The 24,359-nt window shown below is 44.7% G+C and overlaps 3 protein-coding genes across 3 annotated transcripts; 2 read left to right on the top strand and 1 right to left on the bottom strand.

Moving 5' to 3' along the window:
- Positions 1 to 4,940: 4,940 nt before the first annotated feature.
- LOC117850703 (pentatricopeptide repeat-containing protein At2g22410, mitochondrial) lies at positions 4,941 to 15,382 on the bottom strand. Its single transcript, XM_034732560.2, has 5 exons — positions 12,874 to 15,382; positions 12,674 to 12,770; positions 10,193 to 10,617; positions 6,439 to 6,604; positions 4,941 to 5,884 (listed from the first exon to the last, which is right to left on the bottom strand). The coding sequence occupies exon 1, from the start codon at positions 15,208 to 15,210 to the stop codon at positions 13,252 to 13,254; it is 1,959 nt and encodes a 652-aa protein (XP_034588451.1). The 5' UTR covers positions 15,211 to 15,382; the 3' UTR covers positions 4,941 to 5,884; positions 6,439 to 6,604; positions 10,193 to 10,617; positions 12,674 to 12,770; positions 12,874 to 13,251.
- Positions 8,590 to 10,787, top strand: LOC117850704 (uncharacterized). Its single transcript, XM_034732564.2, has 2 exons — positions 8,590 to 9,542; positions 10,175 to 10,787. Exons 1-2 carry the CDS (start codon positions 9,234 to 9,236, stop codon positions 10,571 to 10,573), a joined length of 708 nt encoding a protein of 235 aa, XP_034588455.1. The 5' UTR covers positions 8,590 to 9,233; the 3' UTR covers positions 10,574 to 10,787.
- Positions 15,383 to 16,705: 1,323 nt separating the features above from the next.
- On the top strand, positions 16,706 to 22,170 carry LOC117850644 (adenylylsulfatase HINT3). Its single transcript, XM_034732502.2, has 7 exons — positions 16,706 to 17,102; positions 17,285 to 17,340; positions 20,000 to 20,057; positions 20,631 to 20,697; positions 21,248 to 21,303; positions 21,437 to 21,490; positions 21,618 to 22,170. Exons 1-7 carry the CDS (start codon positions 16,818 to 16,820, stop codon positions 21,744 to 21,746), a joined length of 705 nt encoding a protein of 234 aa, XP_034588393.1. The 5' UTR covers positions 16,706 to 16,817; the 3' UTR covers positions 21,747 to 22,170.
- The last annotated feature ends 2,189 nt before the right edge of the window (positions 22,171 to 24,359 follow it).

Here is a 24,359-nt window from a genome sequence, read left to right as displayed (position 1 = left end):
TTTTTATCAATATAAATAATGTTAACTTAACCACAAACATCAATTGCATTTTTTTGCGCGTTGAAATTATTTACTTGAAGAGTTTGTTGATCAAGATGCATTAAAATAATTATTTTAAAAATTTAATAAACTAGTATAAAATTAATGACTAATTCAAACTTATTTTAAATATACTTGCTAATTTAATATATTTTTGCATCTTCAAAATATGTAAATTTTTTATTTTTCTTTAACAACACCAGTACAAAACAACTTAAAATGTATATAAATTAAAACTACAAAACCAGCTGGAAATGAAAAGGAGGGTCCTTTAGTCCCGGTTGATATTTACCAACCAGGATTAGTCCCAACCGGGACTAAAGGGGCCTTTTTCATCTCCCGCGCCTCTCCGTCCTCCTCCCCGCACCTCTCCGTCAACGTTCAGCATTGGCATTCCCCGCGCCTCTCCATCCTCCTCCCCAGCCGCGCCACGGCCCCCTTTCCCCTAGCCAGCCCCGCCGCTGCCTCACCGAGCGTCGTCGTCGTCCCCCTAGCCGTCGTGCCGCTGGCCGGCAGCTCCTCCGCGACGCTCCCATCAATGCCCCGACGCCCCGTTCTCCTCCTCCGTCGGCTGCCCCTTCACCTCCACGCCCGACTCCGCGCCACGGCACCCTCCTCCTCCCCTGGCCCGCCAGCTTCTCCGCCGCCACACGGCGCCGCACGCCGAGCACTCGGACGCTGCGCCACTACAGTAGCACCACCGGCCGCCGCCGTCCACCGTCGCCTGGCCGCCTCCCCGACGTCGGGTCCCCTACACCACCGTCCATCGATGCCCGACCCCCTACGCCACCATCCGCGATTACATGTGTGTATAACTAATGTCATTATTAGTTGAGATGGGAGACAAAGAGGATGAAAGGTATATAATGGAGCAGATTATTGCTGGCAGTAGTGGCTCAAACGTTCCAAGAACCTATACCGAGGATGAGGGTAGCCATCCGGACATGTTCCTCAACATGTCTGGTGATGGCAATGATGAGCCCGAGCACAGCGTTAATGACAATGCGGAACAAGACATTGCCGTGATGGAAGGTTCCAGCGAGGGATGTATCATTTTCATTGTTTTACCCCATCTATAACTTCATATTCATTATTACTATGTACTAATTAATGAATCTTGAACTTTTAGCCCTCTAGATCGATGAACCGAAAGAAGCAGCGAGGTCGTACAAAGATAATTGAGGGAAGGCTTCACATCACCGAAGTGACACAAGAGGACTAGCCAATTGCTCCCGAAAAAGTCGCTAGAAAGTTTGTGAGTCAATGCGAGGCTATTGTAAGGGACAACATGCCCATCAACATTCGAGAATAGAAGGGTAAAAAAAGATGATTCATACGTGCTCCAACAGACACAGAAAGATATGTTGTGGAAAAATGTCAAGAAACACTTCACACTTCCTGACGGCATCGATAAAAAAGTTGTGAAAGACTTGATGCTGAAGAAGATGGCAACCCAATTCCAGACCTTCAAGAAGAATCTAGATGCCAACTATATCAAGAACGGCCGAACTCCAGATTTTAATGACTGGCCAAAGTTAAGAGATCACTAGAACTCATTTCTGGAAGACAGGAGGAGTGAAGTTAGTGCGAACAAGGTTCGTGTCAACTCAGGCAATGCCTAGAAGAAGGAGTACCATCATTGTCTAGGACGAGGTGGTTACATGAGTGCAATTCCCAAATGCAGAAAGATGGAACAAGACCTAATCGATCGAGGTATCGTACCAACGACTATTGACTGGCCCGATCGATCGAAGAATTGGTACTACGCTCACGGAGGCAACCTTAGTCCTGAGGATGGGACACTTATTTTCAACGAAACAATACATCAGAAGGCCCTCAGGCTTATCAAAAACATTAAAGATGCTAAAGCGGGAAAGTTCAAGCCTGATAGAGAGAACGATGAGCTGACTTCAGCGCTCGGGAATCCCAAACACCCAGAATGTTGCCAAGGCTTCAGGGTCGTTTCGTGGAAGTTTGCTTTCCATAGAGACATCGACATGTACAGAAGCCAGAAGAGAAGAAAGGAACAACAAGAGGAGAGGTGGAGGCGCATGTTAGAAGCTGAAGTACATGAACAAGACGTAAGAATGCAGGAAGAAATTAATCGGTGAGTGGCCCTGGCAGTTACTGAGATGGTCCAATCTGGAGCACTCCCGGATCCCAACGTCATCGTCAACCCTTCTCAATGCCGAAGCAGCTGTGCTTCCACAGGGATCCCCAATGAGAACATGCCAAGCTTACCCATGGTTGTGCAGGACAACCAACGGTACCCTATGGATGACATCACTCAGCGCACCTCATGTGAGTTATACAAACCATTTAGCAACCTTACTATTAAGGTATACATATTTATAATTTATATAATTATCTCAATTGATCCACGCCTCAAGAGTTTAATAACTTCTTTATTTCTCCTATATGTACAGGTGGCGTACGGAAGTGCTTTACCAATCCTGTCAGAGCAGACAAGCCCTGGCATGGAGATTCCACCTAGCTACTCCAACGTTGGGGTGGAGCAGATTTGTGATAGTCAATACAAAGGCCTAGAGCTCGACCTCCCGGGAGGTGACGGGGAAAGGACACTAGGAGATGCACTTTACGGTATCATTCAATAGCACAAACGCTACATCATCATCCCCGGCAAGGAGGCATCATTGCCTCCTATAGATCCCCCACAGCCACCATCTCCTTAGAACTCAAGACCGTCATCTCCAGCGCATCCACCTCCAAGACCATCGTCAGCACCGGGACCGTCACATCCTGCTCGATCACCGTCTCCAGACCATTGAATCCTGGTGGTGCGAGCGACGACGACCAAAACACCTCTCCCCGATCACCGTTTGCAGCGCTGGGACTGAAGTATGGTGCGAGCAAGGAACCTGCATCACCTGTCAAGAAGTCACGACCATCGAGGAAGAAAACAAAGAAGTCTGAACCTATTAAGAAGCTAGCAGGTGATATGACTCCTAAGGAATTGGGGGAGGCATCGCAAGCATATGTAAGGGAGTGGTTTGAAAAAAAGCTGCAGAAAGAAAAGCGAAGGAGATGGAGCCTAAGCCAGTAGATTCAGCAAAATTAAAGTTTTTTATTAGAATGAGAAAAGAAGTCAAGAAGACGTTACTATCGAACTACGATCGTTCGTTAGTTAAGTCTTATCAGAAAAAAATAAGGAGAGTCGTCGTCCAGTCATACTGTCCCCCAGCTCGGGCAGCAAGATCAGCAAGCAGATAAAGACACTCTAGCTATAGTAGCTTTGTCTTTAGAACAACAAATCCAGATCATTAAGTTTATAGAAGATAGGTCTATTGCTTGCTGAAGTTCTAAGGCAAGCTGAACCGCCACCTCCAGAAAAGACTATACCTAAATAGCCCTTTGAGTTTGGCAAGCTTCTAGTCAGGCCTGAATTGGTACGGAAGCTCTCAACTAAGATGTATGAATTCCATCAGTGGTACATGGAGCAGTCGGCCAAGGGAAGGGTCATGTTCGCTTTTCGTGTTAAACCGATTGATTTTTTCAGTGAAGATGAGAAACTCCTGTGGTTGGAATTCAAGGATATTTATGAAGTGTACCATCAGGATGCCCTTGATATCTCTCTCATCAGCGCCTGGGTTCTGTAAATGTGTGTCTATTAGATGTAAATTTTGGCTCAGATCATTATTTTGTGTGTGTGTCTCGTCCTACTAACTATCTTTCATTTTATGTAGGATGATAATTCAAAGGTGCCGCCAAGAATCCTACTTCAACATTGGCTTCATGGATCCATTGTTAACCAAGATCAGATACAGGATCAACCAAAGTCTACATTGGACGCAATATATAAATTCTTGGAGCAACAAAATTACAAGCAATACATACTACTGCATACAACTTTAAGTAAGTGTGGGTACCGTCTATTTTCATTTTCCTTTACCTTACCTAATTAATGTTAGTTAGTTCTAATATGAACATTTATATACGCAGTTTCCACTGGATTCTCCTTGTAATTATGATCGATAAAAGCAACATTATTATGTTTGATTCGTCGAGGAAACCAAAGGTCGAGTACCAAGACATTCAAGACATGCTAAACTTGTAATAATTCTGGACCTTTATCTCTATGCAAAAGTTTGTTTCCTAAATTTTCAACTAACACTCTATCATTCATTATTTTAATTCGCATCGCACTTAAGACTCACCATGGTGAATTCAAAGAAAAACTTATATAAGTACAACATTCCCGTACGTATGAAATTTGCACATTTTGTATATTCTATAACACGAATATTTCATAACTTATTTTTCTCCCACTAAAGTGCTTGAGATAGGAATAAGGGAATAATTTATATGAATACTAGGGAATAATTTATATGGATACTACGTCTGTGAGCACATGTACCATTTTGTGAGGGACAAGGTGATATCGGTTAATATAACTGTACATAAAATAAACCTATTAATAATTAATTATTTTCTAGCTCTTTATATTTAATTGTTCATGAAATATTCACATATTTCCAAATTACAGATGTTGCGGATTAGAGAAGAACTCGTGGATAAGGAGAGGCTTTTGACAATCCAAGAAGCTCTCATAGGATTTCTAGTGGAGGTGATAAATCTCAAAGGAGAATTTTATTACGATGGACATTCAGTAGCCGAACGGAGCAACACCACAATGGGAGGATCCTAAGAATGAAGAGGACAGATTATTGTATACATAGTAATTGTATAAATACTAGTTTGATGTGTATAATATATTAAGAATTGTATATATCATAGTTATAATTAATATTATGAATATGTATACAACATGCATACAATACGAGCGTATACGTGTAAGTAGTGTACGCTAAGGATGTACACGTGTGTGTATACATACATATATATGTGTGTGCGCACGCGCACGTGTGAAGCAACAATTAGCATTAATATGGAAAAGAATTCAGGCCAGTTGAACCAAGACTAAAGGCCAGTTGAACCAAGACTAAAGGAGGTCTTTAGTCCCGGGTAAATGGGGGACCTTTAGTCATGAATAGTTAGTCCCGGTTAGTTTTTCGAGAACTATGAGGCTTACTAACCGGACTAATGCTCGGTTTTCCACCAATATAGCAAGAACTTAACATTATATCATCATAAGCTATCATAATTTCCACAATGATTATTCCAAAAAAAAAGATTCGTTATCTTGTCATAACAGTGAGTTCTGAAATCATCAATGCCACATACCTTGGAAGTGGAAAAAAGCAGCAGGAGCTCTCGATCGATTTTTGTGGCAATGAGATCGCAGTCCCAGATCAAGAACTCCTCGTGGCACCACAACACAACAGCAACAGGAGGCAGTGAACACACACCCCTGAATCCACGGCAGGCAGAGAAGCTTCGTTGTCAGAGGAGCCACATGCGCGCGCGTCCTGTCAACACGACGACGAGGTCGCTGGCGTCACTTTTAAGGCCAAGTACCCGTCCGTCCATTCACCCCTATTCATTGCCTCCGCCGGAATGGGGCCCGGCCCGGCCCGGTGCTCCAACAACATCGGCAGGCTCTTTGAATTGCGCAGCAAACACGCTCGTACTCCTCATCACTCATCGGCTCATCGCACACGCGAGCTTCTTTAGGCGATGTGATCGGGATCAGATCACCTGGCCTCTGCATGAGGGAAAAAGAATCAAGCGCCGGCCGGGAGAATAGATTGTGTTGTGCTGGTGATAAGGACGCCAGCAGCTTGGTTTCTGGTCGTGGAGTTGCCGTCTATCTTGACAAGGATGTGAGAAGCTTTCCTGTGTTCCGGCGTATGATGGGTTGTGTAGTAGTGTCACTGGCAGCTGGGGGCAGGCTGTAGCAAGATGGTCTGAGGTTAGGATGTAACCCCTGCAAGTTTCGATGAAAATGGGCAAGAATGAGTGGCCAGAGGAAACAAAAATGCTCGATGGATTTCGCCAATCTACATATAAATGTAATTTATAATCAAAGTTTAAAAGTAGACTTTAGACAACCAAAACACATTTATTTGTCACTGGAGGCAGTATGTAGTAGTACTATGTACTAATGGGAAAACAATTGGACCTGATCTTGCATCCATGGAAGGATACAGTGACAATAATACGTTCCAGCACGACTTAAAATTCTGAAGGGTACTCACGAGAACGTGACAGCGGGGAAATAATACTATTCAGTTTGTAAGATTCATTGCTTGTTAATAAGTACTATAGCAGTAACTTATATTCCTGCTTTTCTTTAATGCAATTCAGAAACTTGATGGGAATGGATCAATATGGAAAGACTTTGACGAACTTTTTTTTATTTTTTTTTCTATCCTAACCATTGATGATCAACTGCTTCAAAAATCAAAGTTGAGTCCCTTAAATGTCAAAACTGTCAAGGAAGTTGAATTGGCCAACCGTTTAAATGATCTCTGTACATACCTTCAGAGGTTTATGTGTTGCAGAGCTCATGTCTCATGGCCACTTCAGAGGCATGGTTAAGATGCTAATAACTGATGCAGAGCAAGCCAGCTGCCCAGACAGAATTTATGGGTACGCCCTTGACCAGGAGAGCAGACAAGTTATGTGTTCATCCACAATTTATACCCTGAAATAAATGGATAAAATATGGAGGTGTATCTTCAGCAGGGAAGGACAATATATATACCAGTGAATGCTACGCGTAGAGGTTCAGAAACTCTGCTCCCATTAAAATGCTCCAGTGGAGTTTATCAACCGACCCATACTAGCAGATGTGACAGACATGTGAATGATTTCTATTTTTTGAAATGCCAGAAAAAAGTTATTTATTACGCCTAGCATCATCCTATTATATGCCTCATGAATTTAGTACCCATGGTAATATTTAGAAAGCCACCATTTTGATGACTCTGCAATTATTTTGTTGCCTACAAGGAACGATAATGTTATATAGTGTGTAGTATCTAATTCTTATCCGTAGACGAGATAACAAAACAATCATAAACATCAGCACCTCACTGAATGCCAATCTCAGCATGGTCTCCAAAGCAGGAAATGTACATGCAGGTAGGTACAGAGGTCTGGATATTAGAAGTAAGGCATGCCTAGATAGAAGTAATGGGACCAACACTTCTCCAAGGGGAAGTGATCGAGTACCTCCATTGCTCCATGGAAAGCTAATCAATTTGTTTCACAAGGCCTCTACGAAGCAACAACAGTTAACATTAACAAAAACACATGAGCAATTGAAGCCAAGAAGAAGCTGAGCAAGCGACCAGCAGAGAGGACAACAACTCACAAACAATACTCATTTGCTGCGCATTGATACTTAATCACAATGCAACAATCATGTCAATTGATTGCGAGACGATAAGTGCACCACCGCAGGGGTACGCCATCAAGGCACCCATGTTAGCTTAGCCAAGCTGGTCCTCGCATCCCTCTGATCAAAACAGTTTAATCACAGGCACTTAACTTACCCTAAACCTGAAGTACGTAAAGTATTTACCATGGAACAGGCGGGAAGAACAGACAAGGTCAAATCAAATGAAGAGGAGGGGCGGCGTCAGGAAGAGAAAGGGAAATTAATAGGGAAAGATGGAGCTTGAATGTGTTCATGCACGCCCCCAACAACCATGGAGAGGCGCCGTTATTTATTGCTGCGGTTGGCACTGGTGTGCAGGAGGAAGAGGAGTAGAAGGCCCAACAAGCAACAAGCCCCTATTTATTCCCCTCCTCGCCCTATTTACTGCATGGGGCTTTCTTGTTGCTTGATGAGACGAACGAAAATGAAATATGTGCGGATGGATGAATAAATGGAAGGCATGAATGCGCACCCACAAGCACAAGAAGCAGTTCATGATTACGGCGGAGTTAATGGACGTAGGTATGCGAGTTTGAGGGTGGTCAGAGGGTACAAGAGAGATTTAATATGACACGGCGGAGGGCGCGCGCTAGCTCTCTGCCTCCGCTGCATCCGCTGCCTGCCTGCCTTGTGGGTTTCCTTCACCTCCAGGCCATGGCCATGGCCGGCCACCGAGAAGCTAGTTGCATCCACTCGATCCTATCTTGTACAAGCTCACACGCATCGGCATCACTTACTACGCCCCGGCCGGCCGGCCTGTGCAGCGCTGCTGTAGTAGAGGAGGCACTGTTGCAGGGAGGAGGGGAGCCATAGATGATGGAAAGCATTGCATTGCATTGCAGGTGGCCGCTAGCTCCAACCGCCGGACGTGCACCACCGGTTTCGGTTTCCCCATTGGACGGGAGCTGGCCGCCGCATAGCTGCACTAAATTCCGTGCACTGTTGTTTCCTAGCTGCCTCACAGCAGAGACACTGCGTTTGTTGCACTCTGTGCTGTGTGGACTGAATGGCATGGCGACCGATTACCACTATGTGTTGGTAAGATGTAAGCATATCAGATGGATACATAACATATTAACATGTGCTTTCCAATGCAAGTGTATCTTTCTCTGAATTCGTTCGAGATCAAGGTGAAGATCTGTTTTTTATGTATCATCAGTCGATCTACAAAGGCGGCCGCCCTACTGATGCTACCCTCCCTCCTTAACTCCGGTTCAACTCCCTGCACACTGACCGCTGAACCGGCTCAGTCACTTACACCACCCTGCCAAACTTCTGAACAGGCGAACCACCAACATCACCTCAAGTTACAGCAGCTGCTGTTGCGCCCAGCAGGCAGCTGCACCTGCTGCTGCTGCTGATATCCTTCAAATCCTACCAGCCATGCAGCGGCTTCTCTTACAAGGCAAGCAATGGCAAGGCCATATGCATATGCATGACGCTGCTAGATTTTGTGGTGGCTTCTCCTGGGCTGTGGGCTAGCTGCTGCTGCCGCGGCATTATGACGTGTACAGTCCGGGGCATGTAGAGCAAGGCAAGGCCCTCCTTATTAAATGGGGGAGGAAGGAGGGAGGTGGTGGAGAGATTTGCGTCATTTAAGGTCACTCTAGCTCTACTTGTCACCTTCAATGCCCGGCCTGCCCTCACGTTAATGCGGGCTGGGTTGGATGAAGGCCATTCAAGAACCCTCCTCCCCCTCCCGCGCGCCCTTCTTTAGTGCCCACGCCCTCCCCTGCATGAGCTCACCTCAGCTGAGCATGACCCCATCAATCAAAACCACCACGCAGCAGCAGCAGCAGCTTCTCTCTCACGCTCACACTCCCTCCCCTTCCTCTTCCTGGAGACGTGTATAAATAGAGCCTTGCCGTTGATCGATCGGCCAGCCACGATCATGACCACCGAGTTCCTCCGGGTCAAGAAGTTCCACCATCAGCAGGAGGCCGACGACCTGAGCCTGAGGAAGAGGATGGAGCTGCAGCCGGAGCTGTCGCTCGCCCCGGCGGCGTGGCAGGGCTTCGCCGCCTCCCCCGCTCCAGCCGCCAAGAGCTCATCGTCCGAGTCCGATGGCACCTCCAGGAAGAAGAGGAAGCACTACGCCGCCGGCGCCGGCTGGGAGGAGCCTCAGCAGCCGCCCGCGAGCCTGGAGCTGCAGCTCAATGACCCGCTGCCACTCGACTGGGAGCAGTGCCTCGACCTCCAAGTGAGTAGCTAGGACTCTCCCTCTCTACTAAGACAGCCATATTTCTTCTCCAGTTGCATCTCCTACCATGCTAGCTCTGTTATTCCATCCAGTTCATGACTACCATGACCATGAAATAAATAAGAACTACTGTAATAATAGTCTCGCTCATGTTGATCGTCGTGTCCTCACGTGCATAGATGTAATGTGCATCTAACATGCCGGCTGCACGTGTCGACGGCCAAAGCTAATCAGCAACAGAGGCAATATAATTGGTAGTGCTAGTGCACAACTACTCCTATTCCTAGAAGTGTCCTGCCGCTGACGTGGCGTGTACGTGAAAAACCGACGCGACGTCGAGCTGGCAGAAATAGCGCAGGGCACAATACTAGCTAGCTAGGCAACTGCACCCACATGGCCAATAGCGGCAACGCATGTAACGTGCGCGCCCTTGTGGCAGTTGCCACTACTATTTCTGAAACTCGCAAGTCTTCACGAGCTAGATCAGGGCCCAAAAGGATGAATGAATTCAATGGATGGATGGATATGGATGAGAAAGAACCATGCTGTCATGATTGCCTCATCATTGTATTTGTATATTTGTATGCTTTCTGATGCTAGTTTCGTACGTTGTGAATTTTTCGGGCATGCAGTCCGGGCGGATGTATTACCTCAACAGGAAGACGCTGAAGAAGAGCTGGGTCAGGCCGCGGGAGCAGAGCGTGAACCTCGACCTCAACATCTCCACGGCCGCCACCATCGATGACACCACCAGCGCTGGCGTCGTCGCTGCTCCCGACGAGGACGCCGAGCCGACGAAGAGGCCAACCGGCGCCGTGAGCTCCGGCGGCAACAACAACATGGTGGCCGTGCCGTGCGCCAACTGCCACCTCCTCGTCATGCTCTGCAAGTCCTCCCCGTCCTGCCCCAACTGCAAGTTCGTGCAGCCGCTGGCGCCAACCACGCCGCGGGGGGCCATGCCGCAGCCGCCAGCGCATCGGAGGCTCCATGCCGCCGTCAAGCCGCTGGAGACCCTGAGCCTCCTACACTAGGCGCGCGACGCCACCGCCAGCAGATGATTGTAGAAAGGAAAACCCTAGTTGAGTAGTGGTGCATGGGTTAGTACCTGGCAACCTGGGCATGACTGGCTAAGCAGCATGTTAATCATGTTATAAGCATAAAACGGTGAGATGGCCAGTTGCAAGTAAAACTATATATATTAATGTTGCTGAGCAGTCGGTCAATTAATTAATAGTAATGGCGACAGATCGATGTGGTGGTAGTAGCTAGCTAGCCAGAGATTGGATATACACATATTACATGCGTCAGTCAGTACACTCACTATAGCTGCTGCACTGCAAGAAGTCTGCAACACAGCAACAGCAAGCTTCAATGAAACTGAGGCGGCAATCAGACAGAGACAGTGAATGTGTCGTCCTTTAATTTCCACGCCTTGCGCTTCCACCCCCATTGAAGAAGGCCGGTGGTTGCATCGGCATCGCCATGGCCTCTCCTCGCCGATCCCCTCGGCCACCACCGCGACACGGCCATAAAGGCCTTGACTGCCAGCCCCTCTCATGCTAGAGGGTAAAATTGTTGGGGTCCGGCCGGGTGGTAGATTTGGGCGCGCGCGTGGCATGAATGCCGCACATACTGGATAGATCCGTGGTCGCGAGCAAATGAACACGCGCGTACGTACATTCTATTCCCTTCCCCTTGTCTCCTATTCCCAAAACACATGGGGTTAGCCGGTTAGGCGCTGGCTGGAGTGAATAAGCGCCTGAGTGCTACAGGCGCCTGAGTGGTCACAAAAGGTGATCAGGGGGATCCTAGGATCATGGCCATGGGTGCAAGTGCAAAGCTAGCTACTGCAGAGCGCCACTCACCACAACAGCCAGCAGGTGCACAGGAAGAAGCACAAGCACCTCCCCAATCCCCATGCTGATCTTCCTACTGCCTGATGACACTGCAAATGCATGGCAATGTGTGCAACTGCAATACAAGCAGTCTTTTTTAACCTTTTCTGAATTGAGTTTGTTCCTGTAAATTTGTACCTAGAATTTTGCATGGGTGTAGACCATGCCTTTACTTGGCTACTGCACCTTACAAAGTTTTCGAGAATTTCTGAAAACTTACACCCTTGTTTTTTGTCCTAACCTGCATCATTTTCACCTGACTTGTGGTCCCTTACACAACAGAAGACAAATAGCGACAACAGTGAGCATGTCCGGGTTGAACTGACCACAGTGACATGTAATTGCACCCATGGACTGTCGAAAAACTATGGCAACAGTGGCCTGTTGCGCCACGGTGTGCCGGATCGATGTGTATAAATCACCGCAAAGGTGGCATTCAATTAGGTTGGCGTTTATTGCCATATTAGGCTGCCGGTTGGCCCAAAAGTTAGGTGGTTTCTCAGTTGCCCATCTATGATGAATTTGGATAGGCCTTCAAGTGGTAGTACAATCTATAGTACTTTAGGTACTATTGCCCAGAGAGGGAACAGCTTATTAGTTATGCATTTATGGCTGGAATGAACTTACTCTAACATAAGTAACTACTAACGCAATAGGATTACACAACTGTTCATGCATCTAATGGTCAAAGAAGATGAAGGCCTGACGCTGATACATGCTTAGAGACATGGTCAGCATCAATCAGTCACCACAGTACCGTGAGTCTACAATTCTACGGTCTACACAAAACACATGTGACACAAGCAAAACACAAAATTCTGTTTTCTAGATATACCCCGGCTAGGATACTAAAGGATTATTTTCGGTTTGTTTTGCAATTCTATGACTCTAGATTTGCCATGTTGCATGTATTGGATGGAAACAAAACATAAACGTTCAGATGAATATATCTTGGATTAGGATCAGAGCTAATTGAGTAGTTGACTGGTGATGTCATATAACTTTCTCATATGTCCCAGGGTGTATAGAAGATATTAAACGACTCCACTAGAGCTAGTAGTTTTATGAAAGCGCCTACATGTTTTCCTGCTCTGGTGGTAACTAGAATATGCGTTTCAGATTTCCAGTGAAGGCATTTCACAGCATTGTGATAAATTTCGAGAAATGGACATCTGGTACCATCATTTCTATGATTTAACTGATTAATTTAGCAAAAGAAACTCTGATGCAACGTACCTGAATGACATATAGGAAGGCCTTCTGCTGAAGCGGCAACTAGGACATCTGCAAGAGAGACACTCCACCTAAAACCTCCACAGCATGCCATTCACACCTATAGGCAAAATATAACATAACTAAAGCATTTACATGATAAAAACATATTAATTAAATAATCTAAAGATAAAAACATATAACTAAGCCTGAAGAGGACTTACACAGTTAGTTGATGAGAAAGAACAGACAGATTTCAATCGAGTTCATTGCACACAAACTGTTCCATGGCACACATCTGACTGAAATCGGGATTATTGTGTAACAGTCACAGTGACTGTGCATCAGATATGGACTACTCTGCTTTCTCTACCCGTATACTCGGCATCTTTAAAGTTTTAACAGTATGAACTCATCTAACTTTCAGGCCACAATGCATGAACCAAGTACAAAACAGTACAATGTCAAAGAAAATATGTTCATCAGTAAGCTGATCTTTAAATATATAAAATCCTGTCTGCTGCTACCTTCTCCTTTTTCTTTCTACAGTCAAAGCCAATTATGAGGTGCATGAACGTGGGAGCCAAGACTCAGCAGACATATCAAGCAGGAGGAATATAACCTTCTGTTTTTAAATGAATGTAAACATTCTCCAATGCAGTATATATATCTTCTGAGTGGACATGTGAAACATCTGCCGCCAAAAACTCATGAAACTTCCCATCCACTTTGATAGAACTACAGCCGGGATTCTTCTTTATGCCTCTATCTCTCATCACTGTCCTAAGCATTTTCACCTGGTCCCATTTGCTTTTACTTGCATATATTTGGCTCATAAGTACATAGATTCCACTGTCTGAAGGATCTAGCTCAGCAAGCTTATCTGCAGCACATTCACCAATCTCAACATTACTATGCATTCTGCATGCGTTTAAAAGAGCGCCCCAACCAGCCACATCAGCTCCAATTGGCATACTTCTTGCAACTTCAAATGCCTCTTCTACAAGTCCAACTTTACCCAGAAGATCAATCATACAAGCATAATGTTCAGCCCTGGGTTCAATCCCATAAACCACCTTCATTTCTTTGAAATGGTGCTTCCCTTCTGAAACTAAACCACCATGACTACACGCAGAAAGTACCCCAATATATGTGATCTCATCAGGCAAAATACCAGTTCCTTTGAACTGCTGAAAGAGATGAAGAGCTTCTTCAGACTGACCATGCAAGGCATGGGCCATGATCACCGAGTTCCAACTTACTAAATTCCTTTCCTCCATGTCGCCAAATAATCTTGATGCAGAACCCACATCTCCACATTTCGCAAACATATCGATGAATGCATTGCCTAGATTCACTGTAAGCCCAACCTTATGAGTGACAATGTAAGTCTCATACAGCCAAATACCAAGATCCAAGCAACCCAACTGAGCACATGCCGACAGAACACTCACGAGAGTGGCATCAATCGGCTCCACTCCTGCTGCAACCATGTCATTGAACATCCTCACAGCTTCCCCCGGTTGATTTGCCTGTGCGTAAGCTGCAATCATGCAAGTCCAAGAAACCGTGTTCCTCCTAGGCATTTCCTCAAACAGCTGCACCGCACTCTCCAAATCACCACACTTAGCATATGCACTGACCATGCTCGTCCAGGAGTACACATCCTTGGCTGCCATTCCATCGAAAACTTCCTTAGTAGAGGCCAAACACCCACACTTCCCAAACATATCAACCAGTGCATTCTCCAAGTTAACGCTCGTGCCAATACCACTCTCAGCAACGCAACAATGCACCGTCCTCCCCAGACCCAGCAGCCCCATCTGCCCAACAGCCGAGGCTGCGGCGACCAGTGTGACCCCGTTCGGCCACATGCCCTCCGATACCACCATCCTGCAGAACACCCGCCACGCCTCGTCAGGCAGCCCACCGCGCGCGTATCCGTCCACCAGCGTCGTCCACGAGACAACGTCCCGGTCGGGCATTTCGTTGAACACCTTCTGCGCGTCGGGAAATGACATGCTGCTGGCGTAGAAATGCACCAGCGCGTTCCCCACGAGCATGCTCTGGCCGAACCCTCGCTTGAGGGCGACGCAGTGGACGGCTTCGCCGGGGGACGAGGCGGAGGCGGCGGCAGCTGCTGCTTTGAGGGCGAAGACGATGGTGCGCGCGTCGGCGGGGAGGCGGTCGCGGATCACGCGGCGGAAGAGGGCGAGCGCGCGGGCAGGGAGGCCGGCGCGGAGGAAGCCGCGCATCATGGTGGCGAGCATGTACGCGTTGGGGCCCTCGGCGCATTGGGCGAGGACGGCGGCGGCGTGGGCGATGCGGGGCGGGTCGGAGAGCGCGCAGAAGGCGAGGAGGCGGGAGGCCGGGAAACGGTGAGCGGCGAGGCCGGTGACGGTGAGCAGAGCCTGGAGCTGGAGGAGGCGGCGGAAGGATGCGCAGCGCTCGAGGAGAGAGAGCAGCGGGTGGGTCACCACCAGGTTGCGGTTCGTGTTCCACGCCGGCCGGGGGTGCGGCGCCGTCGCCGCGGGGGCGGGGAAGGGCCGCGGCGGCGGCATCCTCGTTGGAACGCCTGCGCGGGCGCGAAGATTTGACTGAGCGTGCGATTACTAGAGCGTCTCCAACAGAATTACCCTCCAAAGTAGAAAGTAGGTGATATCCACGTTGCCATCCCATGCCAAATACTCTCCCACACTCTCTAAACTTCAAATCCGCATTGCCATCCCATGCCAAATACTCTCCCACACTCTCTAAACTTGACGAGCGAGTTTAACTTGCCAAATGTGCGTCCCGCTTATAAAATGGAGAGTATGTTGTAATGCGAAATAGAGATGTCGTTAGATTGGATAGAAAATGTAGATTTTTAGAGAGAAACCTAGCTATTGAGATTTGAAGAGTGAGAAATGGATAGTATGTTAGAATAAACAACTTGATATAAAAGAAATTTTTTGAGCAACTTGGTTAGAGAGAAAAAATGGATAGTCCGTGGAGTTTCTCTAATCCCATAACCGTTTGAAGTTCAATAAAATGTTTCGAAGTTTTGAAGAGTTTAGATTGGAGTTGCATGAAAAAATGGATAGTTCGTGGAGTTTCTCTAACCCCGTAACCGTTTGAAGTTTAATAAAAGGTTTCGAAGTTTTGGAGAGTTTAGATTGGAGTTGAAAGCTTAAAAATTATCTAAGTCTTCGGGAAGAGTTCGTTTGATACAAATATCGGAAAGAATTCATTGTTAATTTGTACTTCCAATCAAAGATCACTATCACCCAAGCTCTGATATCTGGTTCTATTTCCATTTACGTTGCCACTCACTAAATTGTACTACCAATCAAAGATTACAATCACCCATCCACTACTCCATAATGCATATGGACAGCCACAAAACGTGGTGTTGGCTAATCGAGCTGGGTCAAAGTTGAAGAGATTTATCAAAAGAAAATATGCAAAAAGCTCTTGATGGAACGAGAATGAGGAATGTTGGATCTTGGATTATTTTTTTTCCTTGCTGAAGGTGTAAGCGAAGGCACACTAAAAGCAACCCAAGTCAGCAGTTAGTGGACCCCCGGTTGACTCAAGATCCCCTGTGCGTTTACTAAAGCCAAGTGAACGGTAGTCAACAAACATGGACCCCACCTGTCAGGGTGCTGCTACCCAGCCGCCTCTCTCCACTCTTGAACCCACTTACACTGGGCTCCACAACGCTTAGTCCCACTTGTCTGTGGACCTAATAAAATCCGCCCTAAAACCACGTCATCGAGCTGACGAGCACCGACAGGTAGGGCCGCTACACACACTGGGCCTGCACGTCAGTGAGCCGCCCACCACACAGTTTTGTTCCTCCCGCCAGGCGCCAGCACGCACATTGACACATTGTCACGGGGGGCCCGCACGCCGCCCAGAACCATCTCACGCCATCTACTGCTACGTGGGTCCCCAGGTGACCTCGCCCCCACATGACAGTGAAGCAGGCCCCAGCGGAGCCCACACCTCCGGATAAAAAGCAGCGACCACACAAGCAAGCGACCACACCACCATCTCATCTCCCCGGCTCCCCCCACTCCTTTGATTTGTCCTCTTCCTCTCCTTCCCACGCCACCGCGCCCGAACTCCAAAGCCCGCCCCGCGCCGCGCCCGCGCGCCAGCCAGCCACCGCCGCCACCTCACCCAGATGCCGCCGCCGCCGAGCTTGTCGACTCCTGCGCCGGAGCGGCGCCTCGCGGTGCTGCTCTCCCACTTCCGCCCGTGTCTCGAGGCCCCGCGCGCCACCACCCGCCTAGCCAGCGCCGAGCGCCACGGTACCGCGGCCGCGGCGGAGGCCGAGGCCGAGGCGGAGGCGGAGGCGGAGCTCTCTGCGTCCCCCTGCGCTGCCGCAGGAAGCGGGGAGGCCCAGTCCTCCGGGGGAGGAAACTGCGTGTTCTGCAGCATCGTCACGGGCGCCGCACCAGCCTTCAAGGTCAGTCGCTCTGGTTACAATCGTCGCTACGCCAGGCGTTATCTGCTTGTCCTGGTTTTCCCAGACCGTTTGTGGAGTTGGGGTTTTAAATTTGCTCTCGCGATGGCTGCGTGCGTCACGTGTTGATGAACCGATTGCTTGTTTATTGACGGATTCGGTTTGTTGTGTGCTGCATTTTGCAGCTGTACGAAGATGATGAGTGCTTGTGCATCCTGGATGCTAAACCGCTAACAACTGGGTAAGGGTTTAACGCGCTTCTCGCTTCTTAGCTCTATCGTTACTTCGATTCTCGCATTACTGTGCTTAATTAATTTGGTTGTGTTATTTGGTTAGTCGTGCACGCTGCTCGCCCTCAAGTTGACACAATATAGGCATGTATGAAATGTGAATTCCCCCTATGGTCTTTCGATTTTACTTGAGTGCAGCACGTGCAGCTTTTGTTATTTGTGTGCAACAAGCTTTTGTTTCTTTGTTTGCATGTTGGATCGATGTGGATTGGCAAATATTTTGAAAACTATGGTATGTTGCATGTATTCAAGGTCGAGAGGAGATAATTCGCCCAGTACCAAGGGTAGTTTGATCTTTCTATTTATGCAATTGGCTCTAGATAGTATGGCGAGTAAATTGCACCTACGATACAACTTGTCAAGTGGGTGCAGATTGGTCCAACAACTTGTAAAATAATCAGTCCAGTACAATAACTTGATAGGTGGGTGCAGATTGGACCAATAACTTGTAAAATGTTCAATTTAGTAACTTGACAAATTGGTGCATCCGCAGTCCAAATGTTATAACGAGCAACATATTTGCTAATGCCAGGTATATATATTCATGTCGGAACAAATTATTGAGCATATATTGTTTGACCATTGATATTCGTGTCGCAATGGCAATGTACTTGGACAAGATTAGAACCTTCAGTATTTTTAGAAAATTAATGTTATGTCTTCATATTAATTATTTTTTATACTGATTTGATTTTTATGAGAAATATTTAATTCCATATTTAATAATTGATAAGTTCATCGTCACTATTTTTTACATGCTCATTATATGCATTGTTCAGCTAAAAATAATATGTAATGCATAAAATACCTTTAAGGAGTTTGGTATAAATAGTTTTTAAAACCTCGAATACTTGCTTAGAATGGGAAGATGAGCTAAAAGAACACACACAAACATGTTTGCATATATTTGTTGAATGAATGAGTAGAAGTGCAAAAAAAAAAAACCTAAGGTCACACGGTCTCTATTATAGACTTTAGTTTCCCGTAATGCCAATGGTGTAGTTTCTTTAATTTTAACTAATAATAATAAGTAATATACATAGTTGAGAAGCAACAACTTAGTCATGATCAATAACTTTTATTGATAAAAATTAAGAATTTGACTGAAAGAAAATTCACATGTCCATCTACTTTGCTTAATACGTTGTCATTATAACATTTGGATTGTAGGTGCACCAATTTGCCAAGTTATTGTACTAAATTGAGTATTTTACAAGTTGTTCGACTAATATGCACCTACCTATCAAGTTATTATACTAAATTGAGTATTTTATAAGTTGTTGGACCAATTTGCACGCACCTGACAAGTTGTTGTATAGTGGGTGCAATTTACTCTAGTATGGCAGTACATGATCCCCATTAAGAGATTTTGGCTGTCCACAGTTTAGTACTTCGGTTTGAGTCAATACCATCCAGACATGTTCATCTGATAGGCTGTATTTGGATGTGGATACTCGTCGAAGTTTAAGTACAAGATATTGAAGATGTTGCACTTGGTTCACATTATTACGTCCAAGTATTATTTGGTTGCTGGAGATTCTTATGCATTCAATAGGCCATCAGATATTTAAGTTTCTGCACTAGGGTGAGTGAATGAGATAATTAATGCTCAGCGCAAAGGGAAATGTAATTGGTACATGTCTGGACTAAATGTTTGATATTCGAGTCTTTGGATGGATCATAGCTACCATTCATAAGTAATTCTATTCTGTACTTGCAACTGTAAAAATGTAAAACAATGAAAATGGGATATGCCACCTAATTGGATCTAGACATCTCTGCTGTTGTTTGTTGTCATCATTTGGTGTTTTTAAAAGGAAATGTAAATAGCATTTTTCATCCCTGAGTTTGACCTTTGATTTATGCACTAGATGGTATGTGTACTTTTTAAAGCTGTGCAATTGTTAGTCTTGTAGAACTGCTTCTTTGGTGAGGCTAGAAGTTGGAGTGCTGTGGTCCTATGATTGCCTATGACATCGTACGGCACTGTGGTATCGATCAGCTCAGATATGTCATATGTTCCCAATAACTACCAGTGGCACTCTTTTAAAATTTGGTAGTTGGTTGCAGTTTTTTTATAGCTGAACTTTTATATTTTCTCATTATCTGGGTAATGAAATTTCAATGCATATAGACATCGATTCTACTTTTGGTGACATGTCTTCACTTTGGTGGCTTTGCTGTACTGCGAAATGTTACCTGTAACATTATTATAGTGCATTTAAGAAACCATGTCATTTTGAACTAACTAGCATGGAGAAGTATATCTCTAGAGTTGGAATTGGTATTACATCAGTCTTGACTACAAACATGAATATATTTAGTAGTGGTTTACAGCTTAAATTTTTTTTGGTTGGTCAAACTCTATTAGCTAACGTCGTTTATTTCCTGTTCTAGGGCATGCCACATAGTTGTCTGGTGCTGATGTGGCAATGCGGTAGCACATTTGAGTTGACTGCTTAACAATTTCTTAATTGATCCTTCAATTATTATTTTTGGTCTTATCTCCTGCTCCTACTGCCTTGCCGTATTGCCATCTGTACCTAAATATCATCTCAAGTCAATGTATTCTCTTAATTAAAAATAATTTGTTTTCTGTTTCCACTGTAGGCATTCTCTGATCATTCCAAAAAGCCATTATCCATCACTGCAAACAACACCAGCCACTGTAAGTTTTGGTTATCACAAAAACATAGAAAAGCTTCATATTTATGCAGTTTACTGGATAAGCTATTTCTTGGGCACAACATGCTGTTTATATTCCACTGTAAACTTAATATGGAGTTTTTTCTTCAAAATTTTACTCTAAATTCTTTGTTGGGCAATCCACTCTCTTCAGTCATCACCTGAATGGCTTCGATAGGCATTCTACACTTCATGGTCAATTATCACCACATTCCTCCATTTTTTGGATATTTTCACCACATCACCTAAATTCTTTTCTTTTACTTTTGGCATATGACCGTTCTGAACAAGAACATAAGTTGTATACTGTTTTGCATTTCTATATCTAGAAACTATGTATAAAATAAATTCTACAGTATATTGTGCTTGTTGTGGCTCCACGATTCTTGTTTATCAGTTGTCACAGCTACATATTAAAATTTATCTTATGCTAAACTATATTTTCCATAGCACATATTGCATTTTATAATTCATGAAATTATATGCTGCTTATGTTGTTCGGTGCACAGCATTGTTGGGTAGTTCTGTAGATTAATCGTTTATTGTCTAAATTCAGGTACTAGCAGCTATCTGCTCTAAACTGCCACTCCTGGGTACTGCAATAATGAAAGCTACTCAATGTGGTAGGTAATTCAAAACTTTACTGGCCTCTTAGCCTGTATATTATTGGGACAATTAGCTAGTATTCACACTGACCCCTGATAAGAGACTATTACATAATAAGGTTTTGCTTGTTTAAACTCCATCAAGTTGATAGTAACAAAATCCTATCAGAACTGCATTTTTCTTTATGTTCCTTTTTCTCATGTAAGTTATATACATCAGAATATGTGAATATTTGCGCTAAATATGTTCTTGAATACTCCTCTCTGATCTTAAATATATGATGCTTAGGACAAGCAAATTAGTTTATTTAAGCATGGAGGTAGTACTTTTTTACATGCTGCATTAATGTGTGCCTCACAAGTCATAAGTTTCGATGAACATAGGTTTCCCCCTACCTTGTGCTTATGTAGTTATGGATAGATGTGTCTAGTGTGCTGTAATTATATTTCATTCTTTACTCATCATGTAAGGGCTTCAGTTAGTAGAACTTATCTATGTCATCTCTTATCACCTACTTAAGGTGAGCATACTACTTTGGTTTTCCCTAATAGTACCTTTGTTATTTAGATGCATTCAATGTGCTAATCAACAATGGAGAGAAGGCAGGGCAAGTTGTTTTTCACGTGAGTAATATGACATACCTGTGACATAATTTTTAACTATCTGATTTGAAGAAATATATTGTACTATTAGCTACTAGCTATACAACATTGAGAATCTGTCAACCAAGTTTTGTTAATAGAGATTTTATTGCAGACTCATGTCCACATCATTCCCCGTAGCAAAGATGATAACCTGTGGTCTTCAGAGGTAATGAGAAGATTGACTCCTTTTATGCATAAGTAATTGGAAAATATGTAGCATTTATGCTCGTAATGTAAGGACATCTTCTCACATACTTTTCATTGATATACTGGACTTGTGAACATTTCCACAGACCTACTCAAGGAACCCGATTTCACATGGCCAGGAAACTAAGAATCTTGTTAGCAGCATCAAGGAAGTGCTCTCTTCTTCCCCAGAAGACTACAGTACTGTAATGTCATCCACGCCAAAGGCATTCTGAAACAGCTCAACAAGACTGTAGATAACCAATTCAACAGGCATTTTTTCTTTTCCATCTCATTCAGCTTGAAGAGCATTGCTGGGAGATGAATTGATGTACAGCTTCATCTCAGTCATGCCTTGAAATTTTGGCAGTAACTGACAAAAGTACTCGTCGTAGGAAAGGCAAAAGCGGTAGATCTATGGTCATAGTTGGTACGGGATAGTGATAGGAAAGCATCTCGCAAAGAACTGTAAATATTTGGTTTCTTAAACTTGGTAGGCCTAAGACTGTGGTATCAATTGGGGGAAGTGAGAACTCAGAACCGGCAAACCTCGGCCTGGAGTAGATGGTGGATTCTATCCGCACGATATTTTGATCTCTTCAGAACCTAGGAGACATGGGTATATATGAATGAGTACATATGGTGGAGAATTGAATCTCACTAGCTGTTTTCTTTCTGAAGCAGATGAAACAGTAGGTCACCGTGCATATCTTCTCTATATCTGATCATTCGAATTCCAAGTGCCTGCGCCTTGTTTAGAACTAGGCCCGCTCATTGCTGCGAGTTTGAGAATTGCAGGATTCGGGAATCACATACTGATGGCATGTCGCTCGTGGTATTTCTTCGATGAGAATAGAAATCAATGATGCATATGATCGGTTGCAATTGGTCAAAAGACACCGAGATTAGGACGCAATCGTAGTCAATTGCCCTTCAGGGAAACAATAATAGTGTTCTGAGAAATATCAAGCCCAATCCATGGCCAATTGAGCACAATGGACAGTAGGTAGTAAAGAAAGATGAATCCAAAATCCAAGAGTCACCGAAAAATGCACATGCTTCTCGTTATTGCTATCTGGGGTCACATTTTGTTGGAAAAAAAATGAATATATATCCTATCTGTCGCATATAATTCACGCCTATAACCGGCAGCAATGCGCTGCTGTTCACCTAGTGGTACACAATCACCATTGGACATCGTTACATTACTGAAACTTATAGCCTTTCGTATTAGATCACATAAAGGATTCGCCTGACAGTGGTATGTAATATTGTCAGTCAGCAATATATCTCATATTCTCATCCCCAATTTTCGCGCTCTGTGTCCTCATTTCTCAAGAAACACCATCATCCAGATGGGCATAGAGCCATAGAGGTGAAGGATGAATAAAAGATCAGCTTTACTGTCCGTCAGAACTTCCTACTGCAGTACTGCTGTCAAGATCCATTCTACTGAATTCAAATCTGTGCATCCACACATGAACTGAACCATGAAACCATGGAAAAGATAGGCCAAACGCATCAAATCTGGCGCTATTTCCCAATGTATTCCTCGCTCCCATAGTCAGAATCTTGCAATTTTTCAGGTTTAAATGCCCGTATCCACACATGCTTTACTCTCTGAAGAGACGCTCCTCGTCCGCGGCTAGCCGGAGGGGCCTCACTCCGGCCGGTCCCTTGCTTCCATCCCCTTCCTCCTGTAATGCCGCGCCCGCGTGTGTCTCGCCGTAGCCACGCCCCTGCAACTGGGCAGGTATGCCTATGCATTGCAAAAGCTCTGCAACTGACTCACTGTCATCGATCCCAGAACCTTAGCATTGCATCATGATTTCAGCCTCTAAATCGGTGGCCACAGTTGGGATTGAAGCATACGATGAAGAGCGTCATGCCTGTTGTACGGTGACTCAAATTGGGTTAGGTCTCTATAAAAGTGTGCTATTAGGACTTCTATTTCTACTAAGAACTTAGCGTTGAATCCTACTAGGTGTAGGACTCCTACTTGTACGAGAGTTTTGGAGGGGATTATATATAAACAAAGGGGTGGAGCCTCTAGAAATCAATCAAGCCAAAGGCAAATACCAAGATCTCATCCAAGGGTTGTGAGAGGTAATTAGGAGTGCTCAAGAGGAATAGTGTAATAATTAAAAAAAATATAAATACATATGGATCATTGTGTAATTTTTAGAAATTAGACAACAGTTTTGCTCAAGCCTGCAACTGCAAAATCACCAAACCAGGTTCAAAACTGTGTCGAACAGAATATACGATGTTTGTGCTGCAGCAACAAAATAAATTAAGGGAAAGAAAGGAGATGAGAAGGAGATGTAGCTTGCAACAGAAAAAAATAATAATAAAAGTAGTAAATAATAATAATAAAAGTAGACCCTAGGCACTATAAGCTTCCTTAGCTCCTACGTATCCCAGCAGATAGAGATTAGAAAACTCAACCATGGTAGAAACTACCATGATCAAGTCTTGTAGTATATATACAGCCCTCTCCTCCGCTCACAGTCTGCACCAAAAATTCCCAAAAACCATAGCACAGTAGGGTTGGGAGAGATCAAGGAAATCTGAGGTTTGGAAGTAATCTTGCTGCTAAGCTATGTACCTCTAGCAGATTTACTTACTGCTCTTGATTTCTGTTCTTTTCTCCCTATTCCTACTAGTTCTCTTAAGTTCCATACATGTCCAGTACTAGTGCTTGTTTGTGTATAGCCTCTGCCTTGCTTCCTATAACAAGCTGAGTTAGTTAAACTAAATGTCCCCAGTCATGTTTGTAGTATTTTAATATATATAGTTAATCACACACAAAGGCACACAGTACTTGGCAACCTAAATTAACCAAACAT

Source organism: Setaria viridis, chromosome 3 (assembly GCF_005286985.2).
Source record: "Setaria viridis chromosome 3, Setaria_viridis_v4.0, whole genome shotgun sequence".
Lineage (NCBI taxonomy): Eukaryota > Viridiplantae > Streptophyta > Magnoliopsida > Poales > Poaceae > Setaria > Setaria viridis.
The sequence above is the reverse complement of the archived record's forward strand: the minus strand, read 5'-3'. Positions and strand labels throughout refer to the sequence as shown.

Bases quoted from the DNA above. Each gene is read 5' to 3' on its own strand.
- LOC117850704 (XM_034732564.2), top strand. From the start codon at position 9,234: ATGACCACCGAGTTCCTCCGGGTCAAGAAGTTCCACCATCAGCAGGAG. The intron at 9,543-10,174 runs GTGAGTAGCTAG...TCGGGCATGCAG, and splicing joins AGCAGTGCCTCGACCTCCAA to TCCGGGCGGATGTATTACCT.
- LOC117850644 (XM_034732502.2), top strand. From the start codon at position 16,818: ATGCCGCCGCCGCCGAGCTTGTCGACTCCTGCGCCGGAGCGGCGCCTC. The intron at 17,103-17,284 runs GTCAGTCGCTCT...TGCATTTTGCAG, and splicing joins GCGCCGCACCAGCCTTCAAG to CTGTACGAAGATGATGAGTG. The intron at 21,491-21,617 runs GTAATGAGAAGA...ACATTTCCACAG, and splicing joins ATAACCTGTGGTCTTCAGAG to ACCTACTCAAGGAACCCGAT.
- LOC117850703 (XM_034732560.2), bottom strand. From the start codon at position 15,210: ATGCCGCCGCCGCGGCCCTTCCCCGCCCCCGCGGCGACGGCGCCGCAC.